A 26,098-nucleotide genomic window follows, 5' to 3' on the forward strand; every position below is an offset into this window, starting at 1 on the left:
GGACTTTTATGGCTGACGCGGCAGTGAGAGTTACGAATGAATGATTTCAGAAACAGCTGAAAACCAACTTGCCCTTTTACATCTGTCCCATGTGATTTGATGCATCTCCCATTCCAGGGTGTGGGCCGGCCAAGGAGAGTGGGGGAGGCTCCGAGGACACCTTCTCTTCCTCCCTTCTTTTCAGACAAGCGGCTTTCGGGTTCAGATTCCTTTCTGTAGGGGATTAAAGCGCAGGGCATTTAGTTAATGCCAAGGCTTCTCCCAGAGGCAGTAATGCAACCTGCGTGCTTGACCCTTTTTCTCCGTTTTTACATTACAGAAAGAAAGAACAGTTAGTCAATGCACACCACGGCGATTCTTTTGGTCAGTCAGTAGTAAAAGTTGAACTGCATGGTGAATCGGTACAGCCACTCTACAGTGTAAAAAGGCTGGCAAAGCCAACAAACTAAGCTTTGATTGCTTACAGTGCATACGGAAAGTCACAGTGTAGTCTTATTCATAAGAGCATCCTATAACTTAATGACAGGAGAAAGGGACACTGCCTTACTGATTTTCACAGGGTCTGCAATCGAAACAATTACTGGGAATGATGCTCAAAAGTCAACTATGTGCTACTACCAAGGCTGGTGTGCCCACCTTGGCCCACTCCCGCTGCCAGCTCCCCGGGGGCTCTGCACGCAGGCCACCCGCCCTGCACTGACCTCGGACTTGCTGCTCCAGGCTGAGGATGACAGCCACTGCCTGGTGGAGGATCAGGAGCTTGGTCTGGGGCTTGTCACTCTTGAGGTGGAGCTGCACCATGCGGCCGAGCTCCTTGAAAGCCTCATTGATGTCGCGGACCCGCAGGCGCTCGCGGGCGTTGTTGGCCATCCTCCGCTCCTTCTCACGCTCCGCCTTCTGCTCTGGCGTCAGGTCCTCATCGTCATTATTGCTGCGGGGCAAAAAGGGATGCAACATTTTCTAATGGTGTGGGGAAAAAGAAGGCACTTAAATTACTTTGTTTTCTTCCAGAGTTTTCAGGGAAACGTTTTCCATTTCAAGCCACGTCCTTGGCAGAATTTTATATCCACTTGACCTTGGGATTGATTGAGATGGCTGTGATAGTCCTTAATACAAAAGATATTTGGTTTCTCCCAGACATTAAACCTAAACCAAACAGGTGAGGATGCTCTACATTACAGTTAGGGCCCAGAGTGTGCATATACTAATGTTGGGACTTGAAAAGGGGAAACAAAGCTTTATAGATACAATTACATCCTGCCAAGCAGGACTTGGCCAACTTACACGTAGCCTATACTGCATCACCACACTTCAGAAAGACTGTTTATACCTAACATTTCTTTTAAAAACTTTCATACTGTCACATCTGACATCTAGGGTAAACAAGTGACAGAAAAAAGATTTTGATAGGTCAAAATAAACACAAGGCAGCTTAACAGGAGTAAGAAGAAAGTCCTACATTTAAGACACCAGAGCAATGCAGTCAAGGACAGTGGGCTTTTGTCCAGGTGTCACCATTACTTTGCTTCGAAGGCCTGGTCAATCCACTTACTCTATCTGAGCCTCATTTTTCTCTATGTGTTAAATATAACGTTTATATTTAACATGTTTATAATATAACATGATTTCTATGGTTTTTAATGTTATAGACATTTATGATTTCCAGAACAAGCTGGGGACAGCGGAATTGATATCAGCTATGCAAAATAATACAAAAACCAAACATCTACCGATTATAAATGACCATGACCTTGTTGTGAGTCAAAAATGAAGCCAAAAGCTAATCTCTGAGTGTGATAACCAATATATTCTATGATTTGTAATAGAGGGATAGTGGGACCCAACATAGTCTGAAAAGATCAGATTGGTTCTGTCCATTTCTGGGTGTCACAGTGACAAATTAGAAACTTTCTAATGGAAGGAAATTGGATGATGAGCCATCTGGAAAGGACATCGTATGAGGAAAGTTTTCATGGCAGCAGGTTTCAAATATTTCAAGGGTTATCATAAAAAAAGAGAGATATGGAAGATGTCTCAAGAAGGCAGAACAGAACAAAGAACAAATAATGCCTATTGCTAATTAACATGAACAAGAAAATTTTTTGGATATCAAGACATAAAACATAAAGTAAATGTCACTGAAAAGCAATAGACTCCCCATTACAAGAAACAATCTGTAGGTGACAACTGGTAATGACGTTAGCCTAGAGATTAAATCGTCAATCTGCAGGACCACGAAGGTTAACCTTTGCTGTAAAAGTTCACACATCTGAAATGTTCACAGAACAAAGATGATTAATTACATCATTTCAGAGCTGGAAGACACGGCACGTTATCTAGTCAATGCAACATACACGTAATGAATGCTGGCTGAACATGGATGGCTCTGACTTCCCATTCTGGAGAATCTCTGGGTAACTTCTGAATCGTAATAAGGACCGACTACACTGGAGAAGCTCTAATCAATCAAATATGATAATGGCATTCTTGGGTTGCAAGTACATGTTGCACATAAAGATGATGTATGTAGCCAAGAACACTTGTGAAGAGGGGAAGTTAGAGGGGAGGAAGAACACACTACAGAAAGTTGCTGTAAGACATCTTCTCCCCATGGCTTCAACGTCTTTCCAGATGTCACTATCTGCTACAGGTGTGTGCCGGTGATCACGCAACTCAACTGAAGCAATCATAAGAGGCCCTCTTTCTCTGCCTCCTCATCCTTTTCACTTGTTCTGATTCCTCCCCCCGTGACCACTGCTGATGCCAAGGACATCAAGGTTGCCATTAATTCACTCCTATATTCCACTATGCAAATAGGACATAATAAGTCAGAGAGAATGAAGTCAAGTCTCTTTCTGGGCCTGTTCTGACACCAAAAATTTGGGTAACATTTTTATACATCGAAGATGTGCCATGCCTTACACAAAGCGGGCTTAAAAATGGGAACTTGTCTTCCAAAGGTTTTCAGGCTAATAACTAATTAGAACTGGCTATCTGCTTATAAATAAATTGGTTATGCAAATAAAACTGCCTAGATTTGAAAAGCATTGCCTAACGACACAGCTTTGGAGGCATACGTAAGTAAATGCCACAAGAGTGACCTTTTAAAACAAGAAGCTTCTCAATAGCAAGTTAAAATGTTGTTCTGAAACTTCAAAGGATCCATTAATACGCATAAGTTATGGCCACTAGTTAAATTACCAAGAACTGACTAAGGATGTGAAATCCCCTCCTTGGGATTTCTTGCCAATGTGGCCGAGAATCAGGAAACTCTGTAAGGTTAGTGAGAAGGGGTAAGCTAGAAGCATTCACATTTTTGGAACTTGTGGCAGGTCATGTAATGTAATTTATCTCAATAACTATAAGGGCAACATGAAACGCCAATGTGTTCTTAATCGACAAAGGATATTAGATAGAACATTGAGAACCCAGCCTTTAAAAAGGATGCTATAGTGTCAGTACAGTTAATTTACTTTGCAAATAAAAACAACCCAAGGGAATTGAGGCGAAGTACATGGTGTCAAGGTCTTCAAAAACCATCTGATTACCAGATTAAAGCACAAGGAGACAGATTTTAATTTAAAGATAATGGATATTTCAAAACAAACCAACCAGAAGCTATTTTCCTGCAGTTGTGTTTTCTGTAGAAAGTGGTATCCGGGAGGAAAAAAATTAGCAATTTAGGTATTACTCTTATATACATCAGCACGTTTAGGATAAAGCTGGGAAATCACTATTTTCTTACTTTAAAGGTAAGAAAAAAGTAACAGTTGTACATATACCAATTGAGTTTTTTAACACGGCTATGATCTCTTTTTAGAAATATTTTAGAAAAGAACATTTCTGACCAAATTTGTAGGGTAAGTATAGTTTTGAAAATAAACCGTTTGCACTTGAATCAGTTACAAATTGTTTTTAGTGTGTGTCGCTGGCATTGGGTCCAAATTCATAAATGCAAAGACATTTCAGGCTTCACTAGAGTACAGGTATCTTAAAGGATACTTTTAGTACTTCTAGATTGGGCCTTTAATTTTTTTTTTCAGCTGTAGATTTACCTGCCAGGAAAAAACTGAATAGTTTCTTCCTGTTCTGTTCACTTCATCAAAGTCCAATAAAGGAATTAAATGAAGCGACAGTATTATATACTGTTACCTAGATCTTGACCTAGTAATTGATTTGATATCCTTCTTGTCGTCATCTAATTTCTTGTCCTCGGAAGATTTCGTGTCTTGCAGATTCTCATCGCCTTCATCGTCAGATTTGATCTCAGAGCTGCCAGAGGAGACACTCTGCCCCTGTAGTCCTGGTGGCATGCCTACAGAAAAAAAGAAACCAGGTGACAGGTACACCAAAAACTCGATGCCTACACCCCAGATTGCAAAGCTGCCAGCTAGACAAGTCATACTGCTGAACTGTGATCCTTCTGTCACTTTTTTCCTGCTATCTGGTGATGTTTCAAAAATGCACCTGCAGAAACAAGTTTTCCCTGCATTGGCTCTAAGGTTAAATTCTATTTTGCAATCTTTTGGAGTAGATGGTAATTTCACTGTCTACAAAACATCAACTTAATTGCAATGAAAATCATAATCATGAAAATCACACACCTCAATGTTCTGATTAAGAACCCAAGTAAATATCAGCTATTATATTGAGTTTCTTCCATATGCAATGATTTAATAGAAAAATGTCCTTAAAATATAATTCCCAGGGAGTATGCTAAATATGTTCAGTCAAGACTTCAATAGATACCCTAATGATATTCCAAAATTAAGCTTCTCTTATTCTCAAGGAGTAATCAGCATTTAAAAATGGTACATATGGAAGGTAGTTCACTGCTCAGTGAAGAAATTTCAAGCTTAAAATATATATTTCTCAACTTTTCAAGATCACACCACATTTTAAAACATAGCCCTAATGTAATAATGTATTTCTAAGGTAGAAGCATGCAGGTTGAGTATTTCCCTCTATTTGTAATCTGTGTATTCTAGAACCCTGTCACTCAAAATTTGGTCCATGGGCCAGGAGCATCCTTGTCACCTGGGAGCCCATTAGAAATGCAGAACCCCAGCTCTACCGGATCAGAACCTGCATTTTAGCAAGATCCTCAAGTTGTGCTTATGCGCATTACAGTTTGAGAAGCACAGATCTAGGACAAAGAGAGCAAAACAAAGAGGCTCTTTAAAAAAAAGGGTGATCAAATTATTACTCTTTAGATAAAAAAGGGCAGACATAGCCATATATATAATTAATACTCAGATTTGTGTAACATTTAACAGTTGAAATACTGTTTATATGTATTCATGTGGCAGTGCTATCATTCTTATTTTAAATGTGAAGGGAATGAGATGTTATTTGAGTGACTTCTGGTCGGCTGGCCAGCAGACAGCACAGGGAGCCTGGGACCCAGGTCTTGCCCCTGTGGCACAACTTCCCTGGGTCACGAAAAGCTGCTCGTGGTCACTGGTATGAGGTGATCATTACGGGGCTGGGTGACTCAAGAGTGAAAATCACCCAACCAAGTTCCATTTTTTAAATGTACCTACATTTCCTTCCATCTTAAACAACAAGAACAATTTCCTTCCTTCCTATTCATTTGGAAATATCATTTTCAGGCCACGACTAACCACATTAGAGGACCTGAATGAGAAAAATGTGGAAATAGCGAAAATAAAATTTCCTCTCATCAGTCTGTTGCCTCATTCCCTGCTGAAATAGGACCAGGATTTCAGAGGATGTTTGAGGAAAACAGTTATTGAAGAAACACAATTAGCAGGCTGAGTTCCACATACTTTCCCATTTACTTACCATTTTGGTACCAAATTTGATTCTTTGGTTTTCTGCCAGTGCTTCCGGAGGGACAAACGCCAAGTAAGCTGGGGATCAACATGGGGTCTATTGCTGTTTAAGAGAGGTCAGAAGTGCCCTTCCGAGGCAGACCTACCTCTGTAGGGGTCCTGGGGCGGGTTCAGGTCAGGGGAAGTTGCAGACTGGACAGGAAGCTGTGGGACGGGCACCTGGTTCGGCAGAAGAGAATGGCTGCCTCTCAGGGCCACGCCATCTTCACGATGGGCCCCAACCTGAAAGGGTGAGAGGGACCACAGGGTTTATTGGGAACCAGAGGTGCGAAAGCTATTTCCAGGGGCAGCAAGGACCTGGTGAAAGAAAACTGGCCTTAGAAAAACAATCCTCCCAAATGCATTTCACTAGAGGGCGCTGAAGGACCGCACATGCACCTCTAATTCCCTGCGAAAACACTTAATACTCAGTAAGATGCCGAGCTGTACATTCAGTGACAAATATGGCAGAGTATCTCAGGCAGGTAAAACGTCAAATTGTCTCCCAGGGTGCTGCAGTGGAGCGCACTGATTCGTACCCATCTGTCTTCTATCATGTCCGCCAACAGATCTGACAATTATCTTAATGCCCATATGCTTAATTGTGGGCTTCTCAATTCCCCCATTGCTATCGGAAATCCTACAGGAATTTCAATTTGGCATTCGACTTTCATTTCAGGGGATAAGATTCTCAGGCCTGCCATTTTTTTTTTTCCATAATGCCAGCTAAGCCTCTGACAGCGGAAGCTACAGCAGTATGGGACATAGCCCCTGCTCGGTACAAATATAATAAAATGTCACCTGGCTTTCCCAAACTGGCAGCCCACTCCAAATTAATGTTTACTGTATTTCATCAGCTGCTGAGTTCCAAATCCAAAGGGGGACCGTTTCTGCCAATGCCACCACACCGGAAAATGTACCAATAAAGGTTTTATTAAACACACCAGTAATGCCATCATTGCCATGCAAAGATGTTTGGACATTTTTCCATTTTTCCCCCCACTATTCTGATCCTAGAAAGACACCATATTGTAAACACTCTTTACGCTTCCAAGAATAAAATTATAGAGTACCGCATGATTACTTGATTTGAAAAAAAAAAGATACTGCTGAGCTTTTTATTTACTACTACTACCTACTCTGGGGTCCAGAGACACTGAACTTGTGGCAGCAATTTACAGCACGTGCCTTAAAGCAAAACCATTAAGCATTTGTAAACCAAGAGGAACATGAGTAGTTCATATTTTCCTTTGTATTTGTAAGTAGTTATTTTCTGAGCCTGTTGTTAAGTGAGCATTTATGCAGGACAGTGGGCCTAAAACTAAAAAATATTTACTCATGCATTTATATTGCTATGAATCAAAGTTCAATTTTTCTAATCCAAAAATAGTAACATCACAAAGCAGAATCTTCACTCTTTTGCTACCAAAATGTTTTAATAGAGTATTTCTAAAGAATGCACAACAAGAATCTGAACCAACAACAAATGCACAGGACCAAAGCACATGCTATTTAAAGACAGCCAAGTATTAAATATCACCTATATGTACGTGCGCGCGCACGCGCACACACACACACACACACACACACACACACACACACGCAGGCTCCAAAACAACACACACACAAATAATTCAGGTGAAGAGGATCATATAAATCATATTCATTGTTCAGATTCAAAATATAGCAAGAATAGCAAAAGACTCAGGCTTATAAGCATCAGAAGTATACATGAATGCTATAGCTGAGACATCTGGGAAGTCCTGTGCTATCTGCCACCTGGTGCCTGTGATGCAACACAGAACTTTCTGGATGGTGGTTATTCAGCCTCTATGGAGGTACTTCAAATGTACGGAGACCCTGATTATCTTTCAAAGCAGCCATTCCATTTCCACAACAAATTGGCCTCTTTGTAGATTCCACTCACTGGTCCTACTTTCAATTTCTGGGGTCCCATGGCGCAAGTGCAGACCCTTTCCATGTAGTCAACCGTGTAGACACAACCCTCCTGTCTTTCCTCTGGGGCCAAAGTCTACTCTCTCACAGGCAGACCATGACCACCTGGCTCCTTCAACCATTTTTCATTCACTCTTCCTATATATTTTTATTCCCCATAAGAGTGATAGGTATTTTCCATTTGGGCTTTGATTTGCCATTTTTATATTCGTGCATTTAGAAGACTGATTGAACAAATGATTATCCTTTCAATCTAGATGTCAACTTGAAAGCATGAATTTTACAGGCCTTGATCAAACGGTACCTCTTTATGTCTGTCAGTCAATGTAAACCTAAATAATTACCTTATTGCTGATTCATATTTATTGGTATTCCCAATGGATTTAACTTCTTGAATTTCCACAAAGAATGATTCAAAATTGGAATCACTGAGGGTAACCACAGATTTGAGCATAGGGAAGATGTATATTCTTTCTATTTCAGAATCATTCTATTGACATCACTTCTTTGTAGGCATCTGTGATTAACAAAAGGTTAATATTTTGTTGTTCACTTAAAACATATTCAGTTATTGATCCTGAAATTTTTTTCCCTCTAGAGCAGTGGTTCCCCAATCTTTTTGCCACTAGGAACCAGTTTCCTGGAAGATAATTTTTCTGCAGACCAGGGTGGCGGGGATGGTTTTGGGATGAGTCAAGCACATTACATTTATTGTGCACTTTATTTTTATTATTATTACATTGTAATATATAATGAAGTAATTATACAACTCGCCATAATGCAGAATCTAATGCTGCTGCTAATCTGACAGGAGGCAGAACTCAGGCAGTGACGCAAGCCATGGGGAGCAGCTGTAAACACAGATGAAGCTTCGCTTGCTCACCTGCCGCTCATCTCCTCCTGTGTGGTCCGGTTCCTATTAGGCCATGGACCGGTACTGTCCGTGGCCCCGGGGTTGGGGACCACAGCTCTAGAGCACACTGAGATAAGTTCTCACATGAGGAAAAAAGAACGCACAACCAATTACCTTTTTACTTTCTTTGCCTCAACTATTATGACTGTGTAACTGAGTGAAAAGAGTATAATAATCATAGCCAACAGCATCTAGATTCCTCTTCTTTTTTTAAAGAGACAGGGTCTCATTCTGTCACCCAGGCTGGTCTTGAACTCCTGAACTCAAGCAATCCTCCCGCCTCAGTCTCCCAAGTCGCTGGGATTACAGTCATGAGCCACCACGCATGACTTTAGATTCTAAATGTTAACTGGCTTATTTGTTAGCTGTATAACCATTGTAAGTTACCCAAATGCAAAAAGAAGAAAATAACACTAAAAGTTATATAGAGAATAAGTCTCAGGTTTATTGTAAGGAATAGCAATAGTACATGCGAAACAATTGGTACATAATAGGTACATAATAATTACAGATAGTATTATGTGTTTGAATTGAATATACTTGCATGTTACATAAAAGTAACAGTCTACGTAGTTCAAGAACCCTCAAAACTCCAGCTACCTTCACTCATGGTCATCTTTGTGCTCTGTCTCTATTTAGTTCATATTCATGTGATTTCAAATCTTTCTCCTGTACAATGACAGAAAAATCTTAGACAGTATAAATATATTTGAAAATATAGTTGTTCCAATGATATTTTTGTCTGGATTTTAGACATGTATGTTACTTGGCCTATTTTCTATAGATCATCTTAGAGCATCACAAATAGTATCAATCCTCTTCCACAAAGGAAGTTAGAGACAGAGTTGTCCTTGATGTCTTAAAGCCTCCCTTGTCACTATGTGTATTCCAGGTCACACAAATGACCGCTGATACGTCCAGATCCAAGCAGTAACGAGCTTGATTCTCCGGGATCAATTCCATTGTCTGTGACTATGGAACAGTATTCCAATTTGAAGAATTAGCTTTGCTTTGCTTGTTTCCTTGGTCACAGACAGCATGTTCTAACCCTATTTACTTCTCTTTCAGAAACATTATTTCTGGTCACGTAAGAGACCAGGAAAGAAACACTGTGGATGGTCAGCACAAATCCATCACTAAAATAATCTGGAAATAGAGTAACCAGTACTGCCATCTGTATATATAAAAGTCAGGGATTTGTACACTTTCATGTAACAAATATATAATGATGTAAATAGGAAAAAGAATATTCCTTTAATTTACGAATTAATTCTAAGTATGACACATGGCTCCTATTTTCAGAAAATCCATACTTCACTGAAGCCCTATTTTGATAACCTTTTCATATAGATAATAATAGCCTAAAGTTAAAAGCCAGCTTATGAAACAGTTAATTCTATTAATGCTGATTGTAAATTTTTTACAATCTTTACAGTCTCCTCATAGTCACACATTTATAGTTTTAGATATATTTATGTTTAAAGTAAAAGATAAAAGTAAAATTTAAAAATTATTCCATAATTATTAATCGGTTGATCAGAGAGTATATTTATTAATTCAACAAATATTTTCTAATCTAGTCCATGCTTCCCACTTAATGAGGTGTTGGGAATAGAGTGGCGAATAACTCAGATGTGGTCTCTATCCTCATGGGGCTTATCGTGATCCTTTGGAAGATTTCTGTGTATTAATCAATTTAGGGTGGTAGTTTTAACAGTAAGGAACAGAGACTTATTCAAGTTTATTAAAATAAAAGGAGATTTATAGTAACGATTTCTGTAACTTAGGTTTTGGACCCAGAGAGTTCTTGGGACCTAAGGCCATTCATTGCCTCTTCTGGGCCATTTGGTCTCTCTCCTCCCTCTGAGGGCACCTTGGCTTCTGTCTGGCTCCTGCCCCCTCAAACTATAGGCTGGACTCTTCCTTCTTGGCATTTCTTGGTACACTCTTTCAGGTTCTGTAACTGCTAACTCCCTCTCTGTCTTAGTATTTCTCAGTTCAGAATGCCGAGATCATCTGATGGCCCAGCTCATTTTAAAGCAGACATGGGGCATCCTATGAATGAGCCACCCTAGAAACAGGTATTTTCCTGACCCAGTGAGCTACAAAGAGGAGGAGGAGACAAGATCATGGGTCTAAACCTGGCTGCCTTGGGCTGTCCCTTCCACAGGCCTGGTAAATCATTACCGGTCCAGGTACATGCAAATATCTAAGTTACACTGTATCTTAGGTCAAGTTATATTCAAATTCCAATACAGCTATTTAAATTCTCCTGTGTGCATTTATCATTGGGAATAATTAAATACCTTGAGATATGCATTAATTCTTTTGAATCACGTAAGCACCATATAATCTTAAATAACCTTACTTTCCAAGGAAAGGATTGCTATATTAGAAGCACTTTTAAGTCACAGAACTTAGACTTTAAGGGCTAAGGTTGAAATCGGTTAAACTAAATTCTTCATTTTACAAAGAAGAAAGCTAAGGCTGAGAATATTTAAGTGACTCGGTCAATGTCTAGTTGGAGATCTAAGACAGATTTTGAACTCAGAAATAACACTGAACAATTGGATTGGAGATATATATATATATATATACATACACATACATACATACACACACACACACACACACACACAGATACATACATACACACAGGGGAGGGAAGGGAGTTAAAGGGCAAATATAAAGGGCGAAGGGGTTTAGTTCCTGGAGATTTTGTTTTAAAGCAGTGTGCATGTAAAAATGCATACACACATATGCACATATATACACACAACTATGTACAAGCAGATTACATACACACACACACACACACATATATATAAATGAAAATCATTTTAGTTTTCTTTATCTTAGAGGGAAAAAAAATCACAGTTCACCAACTCAGGCCCAGGCAAAGATGTCTAACTAAATTATAAAATTTAATATTTGCCACGACTTCTCAAACATAAACAGATTTAAAAGACATGCAGTTTTAAATTAGGTGGCTGTTGGCCAGGCTGTTTTTATATGGGGATACGTAGAGCATCTTGGTAAATACCCTTGTCCTCATCCTCAAGCTAACAACAAACACCACAAACAAAAAAGACATTCAATGTTTTTGCTCTCTTTGTTTCCAGGGAGTATTGTGAAAGTAATTATTCTGTTGTATTTAAGAGGCCTATTTCATGGATGGGAAAATGTATTAAATTTCATTTGGCAGTTATTCAATCCTAGTTAATGTTATCTCCAGAGATAACTGCTTCAAAACAGGCTTTCAGACCTCAGTTATTTCTATTCTACCATAATCCTTCTAAAAGAGTGTAGGATGGGAACTTTAGGAAACTTGTCATCAATTTCTAGACCAAGTGATAATGACACAAAACTGGATATACTATTATAAACATTTTGGTATATCAAAATAAAGTTTGTTATTAATGGCACCTTGCTTACAATTTTTCTTTTGACCTACGTGTTTTTTTAAAAAGAAGAAAACAAGAAAATGGAACAAAGTAAAAAAAGTCCTGGTAACTTTTACTTTTCTCTCTTGTTTTTCCATTAACACAAAAGAAAAGTTGATGGGCTTTCACTGTAATTAGAAACCCACTGATACAGAAAACAGTTTTGGTGTCTGAACTGTAATCTCCCCATGAAATATCAATTATACATGACAGTCGTAGAGTACTAGATTTCAGTTTCAATTATCTTGCCAGATCTCCGTAATATTAGAGGAAAGCAAACTTATTTTCTCAAATGTGCAAAATACCTTTCAGTCTAAAAGTGCATCTTTTAAAGAGGTGGGAAGTGATCAGGCAAACTTTTTTTAATGGTTCACAGATGGGAGCTTGCGAGTTCATGAAATGGCAGCAGTAGACAGATACCATGAGGAATGATACCGGAAGCACAGAGACTCTAGATCTACCTACCCCTAATCATCACCTCTTGTGGGAGAAGACCTAACATCTGGGACACTCCAACCACAAATATAATTTCCATATTCCTCAGTTTAAAAAATTACCAGACTATTTTTTAAATTCGTATGATTAAACATTTAATAGACTTTTCACTAAAGTCAGATCTGGATTCAATTCTTTTGTTTGGATTTTAGTTTGATTCTTAAAATGTTTTATTGGGAGAAGATTTCATAACTGTCTTGAGAAGACCTAATTTTTTTTTTCTGGAAATCTCACAGCTTCACTTATACTTTGCTTAAAATTTAAAGTAATTCCTTATTGTGCAATTCTTGGAGATTTATTTAATGCTTATTCTCCAGATACTAAAATAATTTTCGAGAGCATTTAAACATGATTTAAATGCTCCTGATCTTGGCAGTGTTTATCTGTCATGTGATCAGATAGGCTGAAACTCCCCTGGACTGTCCACTGAAGTGGTTAAAATGAATGATTCTGTGATATAGTTCAAGAGATGCAAATGGGTCCAGGATGACTTCAGTTCATCTTTCTTGTTCTAACTCATAAGTTCCATCTATTGAAACTGTTTCATTTCTCTCTTCTGTATCTCCACCCCCGCCCTCAACTCTCCACAGCATTTTCCTACAGTGGAAACCATAACTGGGTGTGGTTCACCAAGTGGGGACCATAGCAAGAGATTAACAGAGCCCATTCCTCCACCCCTTCCCTGCCCCAGGTAGCAGGCTAGTAAGTAGGTGGCACGAAACTAATCCTAGTGAATCAAACCCACCTAGGACAGAGATTACGGTGAAGTCTTATCTGTAAGCAGCTTCTTTTGTTCAGAGTAAAGAAAAAGACAATTGGACACTGGATGTGTACTTGGAATTCCGGATGCCTGAAGTGTAGGCACACCCGTGTTGAGTGCACACTCATGCCACAGAATACACTCTATAGCCAGCCCAGATGGTCCATCCCTAGGGATTTATCATTAGCAACTGGCCCTTATTTTTTAAATGCTTTTCTTATTATCCAAGTAACACATGCTTACTGTCAAATATTTGGAAAGAGAGTAGAAGTGTAAAGAAGCTTACTTACATTAATGAAACCTCTTTCCCATCACTTTCTAAATACTCACCTTTTAAATCAATATTCTCTCCCCATCACTTGGTCCCTTGCATATTAAGGTTTCTGCATGACCCTTCCTTTGTTCTATGGATCAAGACTAAGATGCCTGCCCTGTGCTGCTGCAGCCTTTCCCTGGATACACCGGGACCATTCCCGTTCCCTCCTCATGGCCCCTCATCTGTTGGGTTCACTCCCACATCACCAAGATCTGAGCAAAGCCTTCCCTGCTATGTCTGCTGGGCTGGTTTCTCCTCTTAACTCAACACCTGCATCTCTTTTATCAGTCCCCTAGACCCCCCACTCTGACCCTTCATGACCATGCGCATCTCCAGAGCTCTCTACTTTCCCAGCACCTAGCTGGGCTTCAAAACGACTTTCCCTGACTCTTCATTACAGACATCACTCTGAACACACATTCAAGGGCATCATTTAATAGCAGATGGAATAAACTCCAATGCTTTTGTTTTGCCACCGTTTGTAAAGGCTATACTTGTCTTTTGTTGTAGGTGTCCCAAGGGCAGGAGGCTGGGTGTAGGTCACTGCATAGGAGCGTAATATTACAATGTGCAATTAGATGCTTCCTAAATAGTAAATGATGACACAAATGGCATGGATCTGTGAGACTATGTCTGAAATCTAAGACCTTTGATGTTGTCAAATATACATTTCACATGTTTCTATCAAACAATAAACATCCCATTTAATTCAACAAATGACTTCTGAACGTCTGCTATATGTAAGGCACTATTTAGGCATTTGCAGGGAAAATAATAAAAGACAGATAAGTCTATTACTTTATAGGCATTTATATTTTAATGATGGGTAATATAATTACTATATAAGACCAGATAAGATGAATGTCATAAAAGCGTACAAGGTCATGGTAGGTTTTCGAGGATGATGAAGTCATATTTGTTTGGGCAACCAGGAACTACTTCAAGAAGGTGGCATTTTAGATAGGTTGTGAATGATGGGTACAATTTTGATACAGATTATCTAAATATATGTTTTAAACTCTAACATTTAACACTAAATAATATTCCAAGTTAAATGAAAATTTCCAATTTTACATCAATAAGTGGCATTATTTAAATATTGTGTGTGTGTGTGTGTGTGTGTGTGTGTGTGTGTGAAGAAGCAAGCAGATAAGGTCTCTGTGTTAACATGTGTTTTCATATTGTCAGACTACATATTTCTGAGAAAAAGCAGATTTTTGTAAAGCCCTTTATAAACCTCAATGGCTTTGCTACAAAGTGAACAACACAGGGCATTTTGGACACAAATGGTACCTCACTATATGTGTGTATTATTGGCCCAAATGATTCACTCTTATTTAATTGCAACAAAGTCTTTCATCTTCCAGCTATACAATAATAGTTTCCATATGACCAGTGGCTCTGCTATAAATAAGATCAAAAGCAAAAGAAAGGATTTAATAAAAGAAAATGACATTAAGAGTAGCATTAAATCAGGAAAAAAAATACCAATATCCAACTCTTTTTTTTTTTTATTTTTAGAATAAAGCACCACAAAGTACTAAGCAGCTTCCCAATATCTCATGAAAAGTCATTTTACAAGCAGTGGACACATGCAAAATTCATTGCGTATGCCTGAGAGTGACAGAGATTGAGTTGTGGGGGTGTGTGTGAGGGGCAGGGGCGGAACGCCCCACACTTAGGGTTAGGATGGAAAACAGGTAATAGACAGAACAGCTACTGTCACACTGTAAAGAGTTCAAGGGGCTGTGTCAATGGCAAACATCCATCCATTTCCCTGTCCTTTTCTGTTCTATTCAATGGAGAAAGACTTTTGGATAATCCAGAGTTTCTCAGAGAATCATAACATTGTTCAACGCTAGTACATGAGTTCTGAGAAAGGAAGTTTTTTTTGGCAATGCACAGGGACTTGATATGAAGAGCCAACTTCCCAAACAAATTTTCTTCTAGTTCTTAAAAAAAAAATTACAATGTTAATCTCTATTCCCGACTGGATAAACAGCTGCTAATAACCTCCAGTTCCCAAGGGAGGAGGCTTATTTCCTTTCATCTTCACACTGGTGGATACCTGACGTGCACTGGACTTTAGTGATTCCACATGTTTCTGGCTTGATTTTTTTCAAAACTGCTTCGGTATGGGTCTTGCCAAGTCAGCTTTCTTTTCTCCCTTGCCCTTAGACTGCATCCAAAAACTCAGAAGACACAGTCGGCTATGGTACTACCTATTTGAAATAATAGTTCGTTTACCGTTGCTGTGTTTAAAGAAGAAATTCAAGCACTTATAATCTCCAAAGGAGACTGCAACCTTGGACCCTCGTATTTGCAGCCGTGTGGGGGAAATGATCATTTTCATTTCTTTCATAGCAAGCTCATTATTCACTCAAGGGCTGACTACGTTCAAAGATACTCAATTTCTAATAGTATTGCTAATGCACTTATTTATATGTGTCTGTGTCCTAAATAAAGGAGCAAACTTCAACTCTTTTTCTTCTAATAGGAAGCGCCCTGCAGAAGGTTACGGAGCCAGCCGGGCCCCAGAGTCTTCCTCACTTGTTCTCAAGCACCTGCTTTAACGGTGACCTCAGTTCCATATCTCAAGATTCAGACATTTTGCAAAACAGCTTTTTAAACAAAAACCAGCTGTTTCCCATCTAGACTACAGGGGGGAAATTTTGGGCAGCTAACAGAAACATTACCCAGAGACTACCATTCTTCAATAACTTTCACACACTTTCAGCTCCATATGAGACCCGGCCGTGAGCAGAAGCTGGGGAGAAGGCAAATGCGAAATTAAAACGTGGAAACTCAATACCGTGGTTTTTGACAACGTGTCCAATTAACTGCTTTAAAATGAATGTGCCTATTGTATCAGGACAATGCTTCCCCAAAGATGTCATTTAACTAATATCGGACAGATCTTTTGGTTAAATTTAACTTTATAGTTCTAATATGATTTATGGATACAGAGGAAGCCATAATTATGCACAACTGTGAATTTCAACCAATTAGGTAGAACCTCGATGTTCCAGAAAATGCAGTCAGTGCTACGACTTCTTTTCAGTTTTCATTCCTAAGGCTGCTTTGCCTGAACCCTCTTGTTAGGAACCGATTTTACACTCCTGTTTTCTAAACAATTAAGATACTTTTGATTTGAAAAATTTACAGCCACAATAAAAGTTAAAATAACACAACGGCCACAGAATTTAAAAAAAATATAAAATGGCCAAGGCCTAATCTTGGCTTTCAAACGGTGCCAAGTTGCTCCAGTATTTTCTGTTTTGGTATGAATGACATAACTGAATTACTTCATGAGTTGCTACTTTAATTCCTAAGGGTGGAAAATTCCATGAGTTAACTTAATTTGGATGTAAAAAATATACATGAAAGCTCTCTCTTCCTGTGGACTCTCATGTGAAATATTCGAGCCAATTGTCGGAGCTGCTGTGCCGTGCATGGAGGGCCTTGTCACCTAACGTGGCCTAGGCTGGCAACTACAGGGCCTGGTATCATCAGGCAATTTTCTTATTTCCATCTGGGCACATAAGAGCCATTATTTTCTGTTTTCGTTTTTAAATCATGTTTATCCTATGGTTCTGCAATGCCTTTTCTATCCTATCTCTAATTGTTGAAATTCTACATAGACTCTAATGTGAGCTCAATGACATCTTCTCTAGGAAGCTTTTCCTAGCTGTTTGAATTCCTTCTTAGGTCACTTAACAATTCTACTTTGCATTATAGTTAGACACATACTTGAATTATCACCCCACCAGGATAAAAGCCCTGTAAGATCAGAGACTCTCTGATACACATCTAAGCATCCCCAACAGCATGTGAAGAACAGCAGATGCAAAATGAGTGAATGAATGAACATATGTGTATTTTCTAATATATACAATATATACCTCCCCCCTTTGAAAATCTACCTTCTGGAGAAGACAAAGGTAATATCGGATTTTTTAAAATGCAAGAGTTGTGCCTATTCCAAATTATGGATAGTTTACAATTGTGTCCTTCTACTCAACAAAAGTTCAACTAAAAAAATGATTACTGTGCTATTAAAAGTGTCTGCCTGCTTTTCCCTCCACTATTTAAGAAGAAAACAATGAAAGGATATGATGAGGATATAGGGTCTGTTTTAAAGATTTTTCTTTTTTTTAGTATTTTAAAAGTGGGGAAGACAACAAGGTTTCTGTTTTTTATCTAAGGTTCATGGCTTGAGGATACTGAACATTAGAGAACTAGGATTTGTTTGTCCCAGAAGCACAGAGAGCAGCTTTAGGGGAGACACCCAATGCAGACTGACTGTTTTGAGGTCAAAGGGTCTGAATTTGAATAAAATATGTATTGGGGAAGAAAGAAGGGGAAACACCTAATTTGGAACCCACTGCTTTGAGACCTGGGCATGCACGATAAGTGTCCTAACCACTTATCGCAAGGGTTGCTGAACAGAGCTTAAATGGTCTCACTGCTACTGCTGTATTCAAAACCTTTTGACTTTTATTTAAATTAATACAGAAATATCAAATGGTGAGCTCAAGGATTCTGAAGCTATTATCCATAATTAAGAGAATTTCTTCAAGTCCTTTTCCTCTGGTCAACATTATTATCAGTGCCTTTGATTTGAGCATTAATGACACCCATCGTGTCCACCAATAACAGAGTTGGCAAAGTATGGGACTGAATAAGGACCTCGAGTAAGCTTGTAGACTGGAGACACACTGAGGCTGCAACAGGAAATCATGCGAAGTTTTGCACAGGTGTAATAAAAGGCATACAAGGGGAGCTGGGAGACATGTGGCTTATGGATTTCAGCTGATTACAAGTTTAATATATGTCAGCAGGATGACAAAAGCATCAAAATTAGCACATAGGACTTTATGAGTGGCCTTTGTGAAGATGTATGTATTGAATGGGGGAAGTGACAGATCCACACTAGTCCACGCTGGTAATTGCTTGAGCACTGTGTTCAGTGTGAGATTCTATACACTTAAAGTCGCTGGGTGTGGGGCGAAACATCCTTCCTAAACTAGGGAGAACGCACTAGAAAGTCATGGAGCTCATGACAGGAAGTCAAAACTTTTTTTTAAGTTAAATATTTGAAGATATATATCTTTAGAGAAAAAAAACATTGCATAGGCTGTCTTCAAATAACTGAAGATTTCTCAAGTGTTTGTTGGGTTGGATTGGGGGCAACTCTATTGGGTAGAAAAATAAGGACTGTACAGAGAAGCCAGAGGCAGAAATTTCAAACGTTTGATGGAAATGGGCTCTGTGAGCATTTGGAGCTACTCACCCTTGGAGGAGGAGGAAGGAGGCTGATGGAGGCTTGCTGGCTGCTTGGCCGGGGATCATGGGGGGATCTGGGTGGAGGGGATCTCTAAGGTCCCTGAGAGTCTATGGTGACAACTGCTTACAAATGAAGCATGCGCTCAAATATACATGGAATTTTATGGCATCAAAATCTGGGAAAGCCTGAGAGGAGCAAGATTGAAGATGATAACGCCTCTACTGATCACATTTTTGTGGAAGAGGTGCACACAGAAACAATTTTTGATTCCTGCTACTCCCATGAAGACACACCAGTAAACGCTACATCACAGCAATGCCCACTACCCTCTCTTGTTGCCAAATATTATTGGCAGAGCTAAACAGCAACTTTTTGCAAGGAGCCCAGGGGCAACGGAAGAGTTTTCTGGGATTTCATTCGTTAAGTGACCGTAACAGAATGGTTTTTAATACCACTCACAGTTTTGAAATGGCTACGGTATTAGGTTAAAGAGAAAGTCTACTGTGGCAGTGTGCGCTACAGCATAATGAGTGTTGGTCTAGCTGCTGGTTTGTCTGGTTTCTAATCCTACCTGGCCATAAACCAGTGAGAACCCATGGTTAGGTCCCATCCCCTTCCTGGGTGAGGTCTCAGTCTTCATTCACCAGCAAAACAAGGGCAATGGGCTAACTGACTCCGGGAGTGCTTTTAGAATCTAACATTCAGTGGTCTGGATTCTATGCAAACAAAACTAATTTAAGTTGTTTATCCTATGCAGCCCTGAGAGGTAAAAGTTTTCATATACTCAGTTAAATAAAAAGATGCTTCTTCGCCTAATGAATGTTCTTTGGAAAAATTCTATTTAATCCAAAGTAAAACTAAAAATGCTATTGAAAAAAGGAAAACTGGGCTAAGATTGGCTTATATTGGTGGTTTCTGAAGTATGTTCCATGCCCCCACCTGTGGGAGTCTCAAGGAATGCTGAGGACAGGTGTGGGTAAGTTTGATAGGCTCCCCCATCCCTGAGTCAACTAGAGCAGTTTCTCTTAGGAGATCACTGCTCCTCTACCAGGCAACCACACAATCTTTCTCTCCTCTTACGGGGCCTAGTAGATTTGATACGCAGCAAATTGTTTCCTCCACCTCTGTGAATCTCTTGATAGCAGAGACCATGTCTTAGCATGGAGCCTGGACGTGGTAACCATTGATAAATGTTATTGAAATGAATGAATGGACTTTAAACAAAAAAAGATCTGGAAACTACACCAAGATCATTTCTCAATGGTCATTGCTGACTCTACTGACAGATAACCAGGAGCACAAAGAGAGTCACATGAAGACATTTTTGATGTGGGTTTTGTACTTATTCAGGTAAAAGAGGAGGCTGGGTCATTTGAAAGGCTTCCTTTCAGGTCTCATCTGTGGATCTGAACACTGAATGAATAAGAGGGAATTATATTTTGGAAATTGCTATTTCAATAATTTATAAGAAATCTGATAATTTAATATCAGGATTAACCAAGAGGTATCTGAGGCACAGAGGGGATTATATTTGGTAGAGTTTCTAACCAGGTTAGTGACAAGCCGGTTATTTCCTTATTCTCCCACATGCAGAGATTTCTGCTTTAATTCTATTAGTAAAGTAGGTGGTTATGGTAAGAAAAATAAATTAATAATTTAACATTTACTACCTCAAGGATCCTAGGAGGAACAGTCACACCTCTTGGCCACCTAGCACAAATATGTTGATTTAAGAAGAAGTGCATAGACAATGTGGGTTTTAATTTGAGTATGCTACCACACTGCAGAAAAAGTTCTCTATTCTACATGTGGGAAAAGAGCTTCTCTGGGAACTTGGCCATGGACTACCTGGAAACTTCTTTTGCCAACCATCACTTATCGAAGCTTGAAAAATCACGAGCTCCCAACACCTAAAATTAGTTCTCAAAAGGTGTACTCATAGATAATCTTGAGAGACTATGCATGGTAGGAAAAGAAGGCATTGAATTTAGAGTCCATGTACCTAAATCTAGCTGCATGACTCAAGATTAACTGCTCAAATTTCCTAAGACTCATTTTACCAACACCTAGAATGGCCACTGTTATCATCCTCGCTGGGCTCTCGTGAAAACTAGCTTCGATGATGTATAGGGAGCCCCTAGCAAAGGGCCTGGCAACTCGTCAGGCACTCAGAAGATGTCAATTTCTTTTCTTCCCTTTTGATTGATGATCTATTTACTGGAACAGAAACAAAATATAATATGTGGGGCTCAAGGAATTTACAACAGTTGGTCAAGCAGAAATCATACCTATAAAAGGTGCAGAGCTATGTATAGCCGGGTAGGATAAATATCTAGTAATGGTATGACTCATAGTGCTATGACAGTAAAGAAGAAAATGACTCTAGTGGGTGGGGGTGGCAAGGGAGGGCTTCCTGGAAGAATTTGAATCAGTACTTCGAGAATGGGTGGGAATTAGATGGATAGAGATGAACAGATAGGGCCAAGCCAGATATTAATAGATATAGAAGCACCTTACGAGAACGTACAGGGCAAATTCTGGTAATATGCAGACTGGTCTTGCTGGCAAACTTTTTGCATATTGGAATAGCTGAACGTAAGGCTTTGGTAAATGGTCATGGATCTTAAATGTTGGGCTAAGGAATTTGGTCTTTATCTTGTAATGGAAAGCCAGTGAAGGCTTTTGAGCAGGAAAGGAACATAGCCAAATAGTATCATCTAGAAAGCTTGCAAGTATACAACGTTCACTCCAGTGTTATGAGCCATGCCGCTGTGAAAAAAATCCCTTTCATTATACTAATACTTAGTACATCACTGAAGACCGACTTCAGAACTCCAAGGAAAACATTTTATGAATCAAAAGCTAAGTACAATATGTTAGCAATTAAATGAGATAACATAACAGCCGAGGCAGAACCACAGTTTTCCCCACCACGGTTTTCAAGCTGCTGCAGAAAGAAATGCTTCTATCATCTTCCAAGTTACCAAGCCATTTTGTTTTGATTTTCAGAAGGCGGGGAGAGAGGAACCGAGAAGAGTATGGAGGTCAACAGGATTCAAAGCTGTCTACTCTTTAATCAGAAGGAATTATTAAGGAGAGTTAGGAAGGAGATTTGCTCAAAACAAAACCGGGACTGGGATGAGTTTCAAGTTACTGGGACTCGCTCCCACCCCAGAACAACAAACGAAGGTGTGTAGTTGGGAATGAGACTCTCACCACCGCTCTCTGCCGAAGTTTCCGGTGCATACCTCCCACGGCTACTTTATTTACTGCAGCTGGCCAAAGTTTTATAGCCTGTTTCATGTATTAAAATTCAAATGTGGAAAACATTACCAGTATCCTCCTTGAATTTTATTTTTTGTTGTTGTTGGGGGGTAGGGAGGGTAGGTTTTTTTTTCTTCCCCTTAAACTTCCTTTTTATTGTGGAATGTATCAAACGGTCAAAGGCTAACTTCAGACTGACTAAATTCAAAAACTATTTCCTTTGTTCTTCTGTTTTTGTTTTAAAATTCATACCCGTTTGCACAGGAAAGATAGGCCAATCCAACCCTTTTCACACACATTAGCGTTTCAGGCTGAGGAATTCAGAGTCTGGGGACATGCTGGATGGTTTTCAGGAAGAAAGGAGAAAGACTGTAAAACCCCATTTGCTTCAAAGGGCAGCAGGTTGTTGACGTGCCATGTCTTTGGAGTTACGCTACGATCTGGTCGGCTCTGTGGTTGTCCTTGATTGCATATTAAATGTCTCCAGAGAAGAGAACAGGAAGTTTTTCCCATCAGCAAAATTGGTGGCTTTATTGCTCCTGTATAGTTTTTTTTTCCAAAATCAAATCAAAGAAGTTTCTGTGTAATAATATTGCCTAATTATTTCTCTTTTTCTACTGTTCTATTCAATCTTCTCCCTCTCCCTTCCACCAGGGTCAGTCCAACTTCTCCTATCCAAAAATAATTCTAGTCTTTTCCTCCCATTCCACCTCTGAATCAGATTCAAAGAAAAGGCAATTCAAAGGTCAAATAGTTGAAAAAAGCGTCTATGTATAGTTTAATATTTTAAAGAACCACTTAACCTACATCTGGTATTTAAGAACAAACTTCACATATTTATGAAAAAGACTGTCTCTGAAGCAATGCCCCGGGCGCATGTTACATCCGTTTAACATATGCAAAACGAACACAGCTACAGAAATCAAACTATTTTTCTCTTGATTGAGAGCAGATATACAGAAATGGTTATAAGTCACAGATCTGGCTTTTAATAAAGCCAGATTTCTTAATTAAAAGCAGTATTGTTTAAACATTGTAGTTTTAAAAAAAGAGCTGTACAAACGAAAATCTCATATTATATGCATCCCAAGTGTATTTAACACATTACCTGAGGCCAAGCTAAATTAAAATCTAGACTTTCCTTTTGTCAACTCTTAGCAACTGCCACGCATAGACAAATAATTTTTACTCAATGATGAATTTTTAGGGTAGAGGTCAAAGAAAAGAAAGAAAGAAAAAAAGATTTGACTTTGGCGTTCAAAAATATCTTTCCACATTTTAGAAGTGAGTTCATTGCTTCTATTTATAAACCAGTATTTTTGGTTTCAAATTGGTTGCAGGTTTCAATATTATATCGTACAGAATGGTACTCTTAATCTTAGTCTTTTATTAAGAGAAATTGAAAGGAAGACGGAAGAATACTATTGAGCAAGAACTTAAAAGAACTTCGTAATAATTTGCACTTATTGTCCATTTCCTTTTGGAACCACCTTTAAACAAGACATACTACAGTGAAGATGGAAAATAGACTTTTATCCAAGCAACTCTGAAAGAGCCTCAAGGACAAAATAGGACACCAAGGTGTTTAGTGATCAGGCAGGAGTTTGTAAGGAGCAGAATTACACAGAATCACTGATAAACTTACATTACCATCCATGTGGTCACCCCATTAATTGTCATCAGTTAAAATTCTGTTAAGAAGATTCTCTGAATCTTTGTAATCATCCAAAAAAAAAAAAAAAGAACATTCTCCAAAATAATGGGCAAAATTAAAATTCCAATTGTAATACGAACAAATCTGCTTAAATATTATTCAAATATAGACTTATTCATAAATACACAATGGAAAAGCTACTCTCCACATTAAATTACACAGTCTCACACCATGTATTATACACCAAAAAAAAAAACCAAAACAAAACACCATATATTTTTTTTTTTTTTGAGACAGAGTCTCACTGTGTTGCCCAGGCTAGAGTGCCATGGCATCATCCTAGCTCACAGCAACCTCAAATTCCTGGGCTCAAGCGATCCTCCTGCCTCAGCCTCCCGAGTAGCTGGGACTACAGGCATGCTCCACCATGCCCGGCTAATTTTTTCTATATATTTTTAGTTGTCCAATTAATTTCTTTCTAATTTTAGTAGAGACGGGGTCTCGCTCTCTGGTTTCGAACTCCTGAGCTCAAACAATCCGCCCACCTTGGCCTCCCAGAGACCTAGGATTACAGGCGTGAGCCACCGCGCCCGGCCCAAAACACCATATATTTCTACCTATTGTATTCAGGATTGAAAGACATTATTTTGGCTTCTTTAAAAAAAAAATAAATCCATTCATATCTGAAATACTAGCAATGTAATGTGAACTAAAGTTGTGTCCTTTGGTCAATGTCACCAAGATGGATAATTTCAAACACCAGCAATAACTCAGCATTCACTCCTTAATGGAAAGGTGTGTCTACACAAAAACTTGTACATGAATGTTTACGGGAGTGTTATTCGTAATAGCCACAGAGTAGAAACAATCCAAATGTCCATCACCTGATGAATGGATAAATTTAATGTGGTATATCCATACGATGGAATATTATATGACAATAAAAATGAATGAAGCTCTAATATGCATAGATAAACTTTGGGTGCATTGTATGTTAAGTGAATTATATCTCAACAAAGCTGTTTTAAAAAAACAAACCAGCAGTAGTAGTTATACCTGAAATTCTAATTCCACATGATAACTAGAGAGTCTGCAAATGTCATCACTTACCATAAGCGAATGTCTGTTGGCTGAAAGAAGGCCGGTTCCATACCCTGAGCCCAGACCACCCATGGCTCCATTATGAGAAGGTCCGATGATTCCGTGCATGTCCCCATGACCACCAGGCATAGCTGTGGATGGGCCCACTGCATGATTCCGGAGAACGTGAATAGCATCATCCAGTCTTTCTAAACGATCTTCAATTCGGCTTTGCTGTTGGTTAACAAACGATGTCGAATTTGATTTAGTTTGAAATGCATGCCTAAGTTATGTAAATAAAACTTTAGCAGGCAAAATCACACTTCGAGTTTCTAAATATGTGTTTCAAATAAAGTATATTCCCTTAAAACAATAATAAAAATAAACAATATTGTTCCTAGAAACTTGGTGGAAAATGTTAATGTTAAAATTATACTAACATACGTATGCTATACTGTACTGTGCTTGAAAGAGATGTAGATTTACTAGAAGACAAAAACATTTATTGAATTTAAGGAACATTCTGGCAGGTATTAGGTTAAAGAGCTTAAAAAGATAACAATAGAAAGATGATCTATTTATAGTCTCCCAATTAAATTTTTTTCTTACAAGTGTATTTCTTTGGTCTCCTCTGTGGCATATGATAATGTAAGTATCAAGTGAGAGACAAGTAAAAGCATATAGATTATAGTTTCTTGCTGAGTTTTTTAATCTGTGTTTCTTGTTTTCTATTTGTCATCAAGACTAGCTTGTGTGTGTCTATGTGTGTGTGTGTAAGGGCCTCAAAATGGTCATCAAAAAAAATTTTTTTAAAAATTCTGCATAAGACTTCAAGACTAAAGAATGACAAAGACTTGAATCAATTGTTCACTGAGGGCCTCATTTGATTTCGAAGCCCCTACTCTGCTACAGAATTCACTACCTTATACAATTAAAAACCACTGAACCTTTTTTTTATTCTCGGCCTTGGGATCCTAGTTTTTGGCAACTAGACAAGACCCGTACTACAGTTTTTGGTGAAGAAAAAGGACATGTAGTTACACATTCATTTTTTTCATTGTGGTCAATAATGATATCAATGACTACTTTCCAGGGT

General features: G+C 38.8%; 1 protein-coding gene across 9 annotated transcripts in view; it reads right to left on the bottom strand.

Moving 5' to 3' along the window:
• Positions 1–64: 64 nt before the first annotated feature.
• TCF4 (transcription factor 4) overlaps positions 65–26,098 on the bottom strand; it is a 392,852-nt gene continuing 366,818 nt past the window's right edge. For 6 of the 9 annotated variants that reach the window (XM_012651754.1, XM_012651755.1, XM_012651756.1 and 3 more), the window contains 5 exons: positions 25,033–25,236; positions 5,942–6,077; positions 4,165–4,315; positions 702–931; positions 65–213 (listed from right to left, as the gene is read on the bottom strand). In XM_012651754.1, the coding sequence (XP_012507208.1) occupies positions 77–213; positions 702–931; positions 4,165–4,315; positions 5,942–6,077; positions 25,033–25,236 (858 nt within the window). In that variant the 3' untranslated portion in view covers positions 65–76. Of the gene's footprint in view, positions 214–701; positions 932–4,152; positions 4,316–5,941; positions 6,078–25,032; positions 25,237–26,098 lie in introns of all 9 variants that reach the window. The other 3 variants (XM_012651753.1, XM_012651758.1, XM_012651760.1) reach the window with 1 other exon arrangement.

Source organism: Propithecus coquereli, unplaced genomic scaffold, assembly GCF_000956105.1.
Source record: "Propithecus coquereli isolate 6110/MARCELLA unplaced genomic scaffold, Pcoq_1.0 Scaffold37, whole genome shotgun sequence".
Taxonomy (NCBI): domain Eukaryota; kingdom Metazoa; phylum Chordata; class Mammalia; order Primates; family Indriidae; genus Propithecus; species Propithecus coquereli.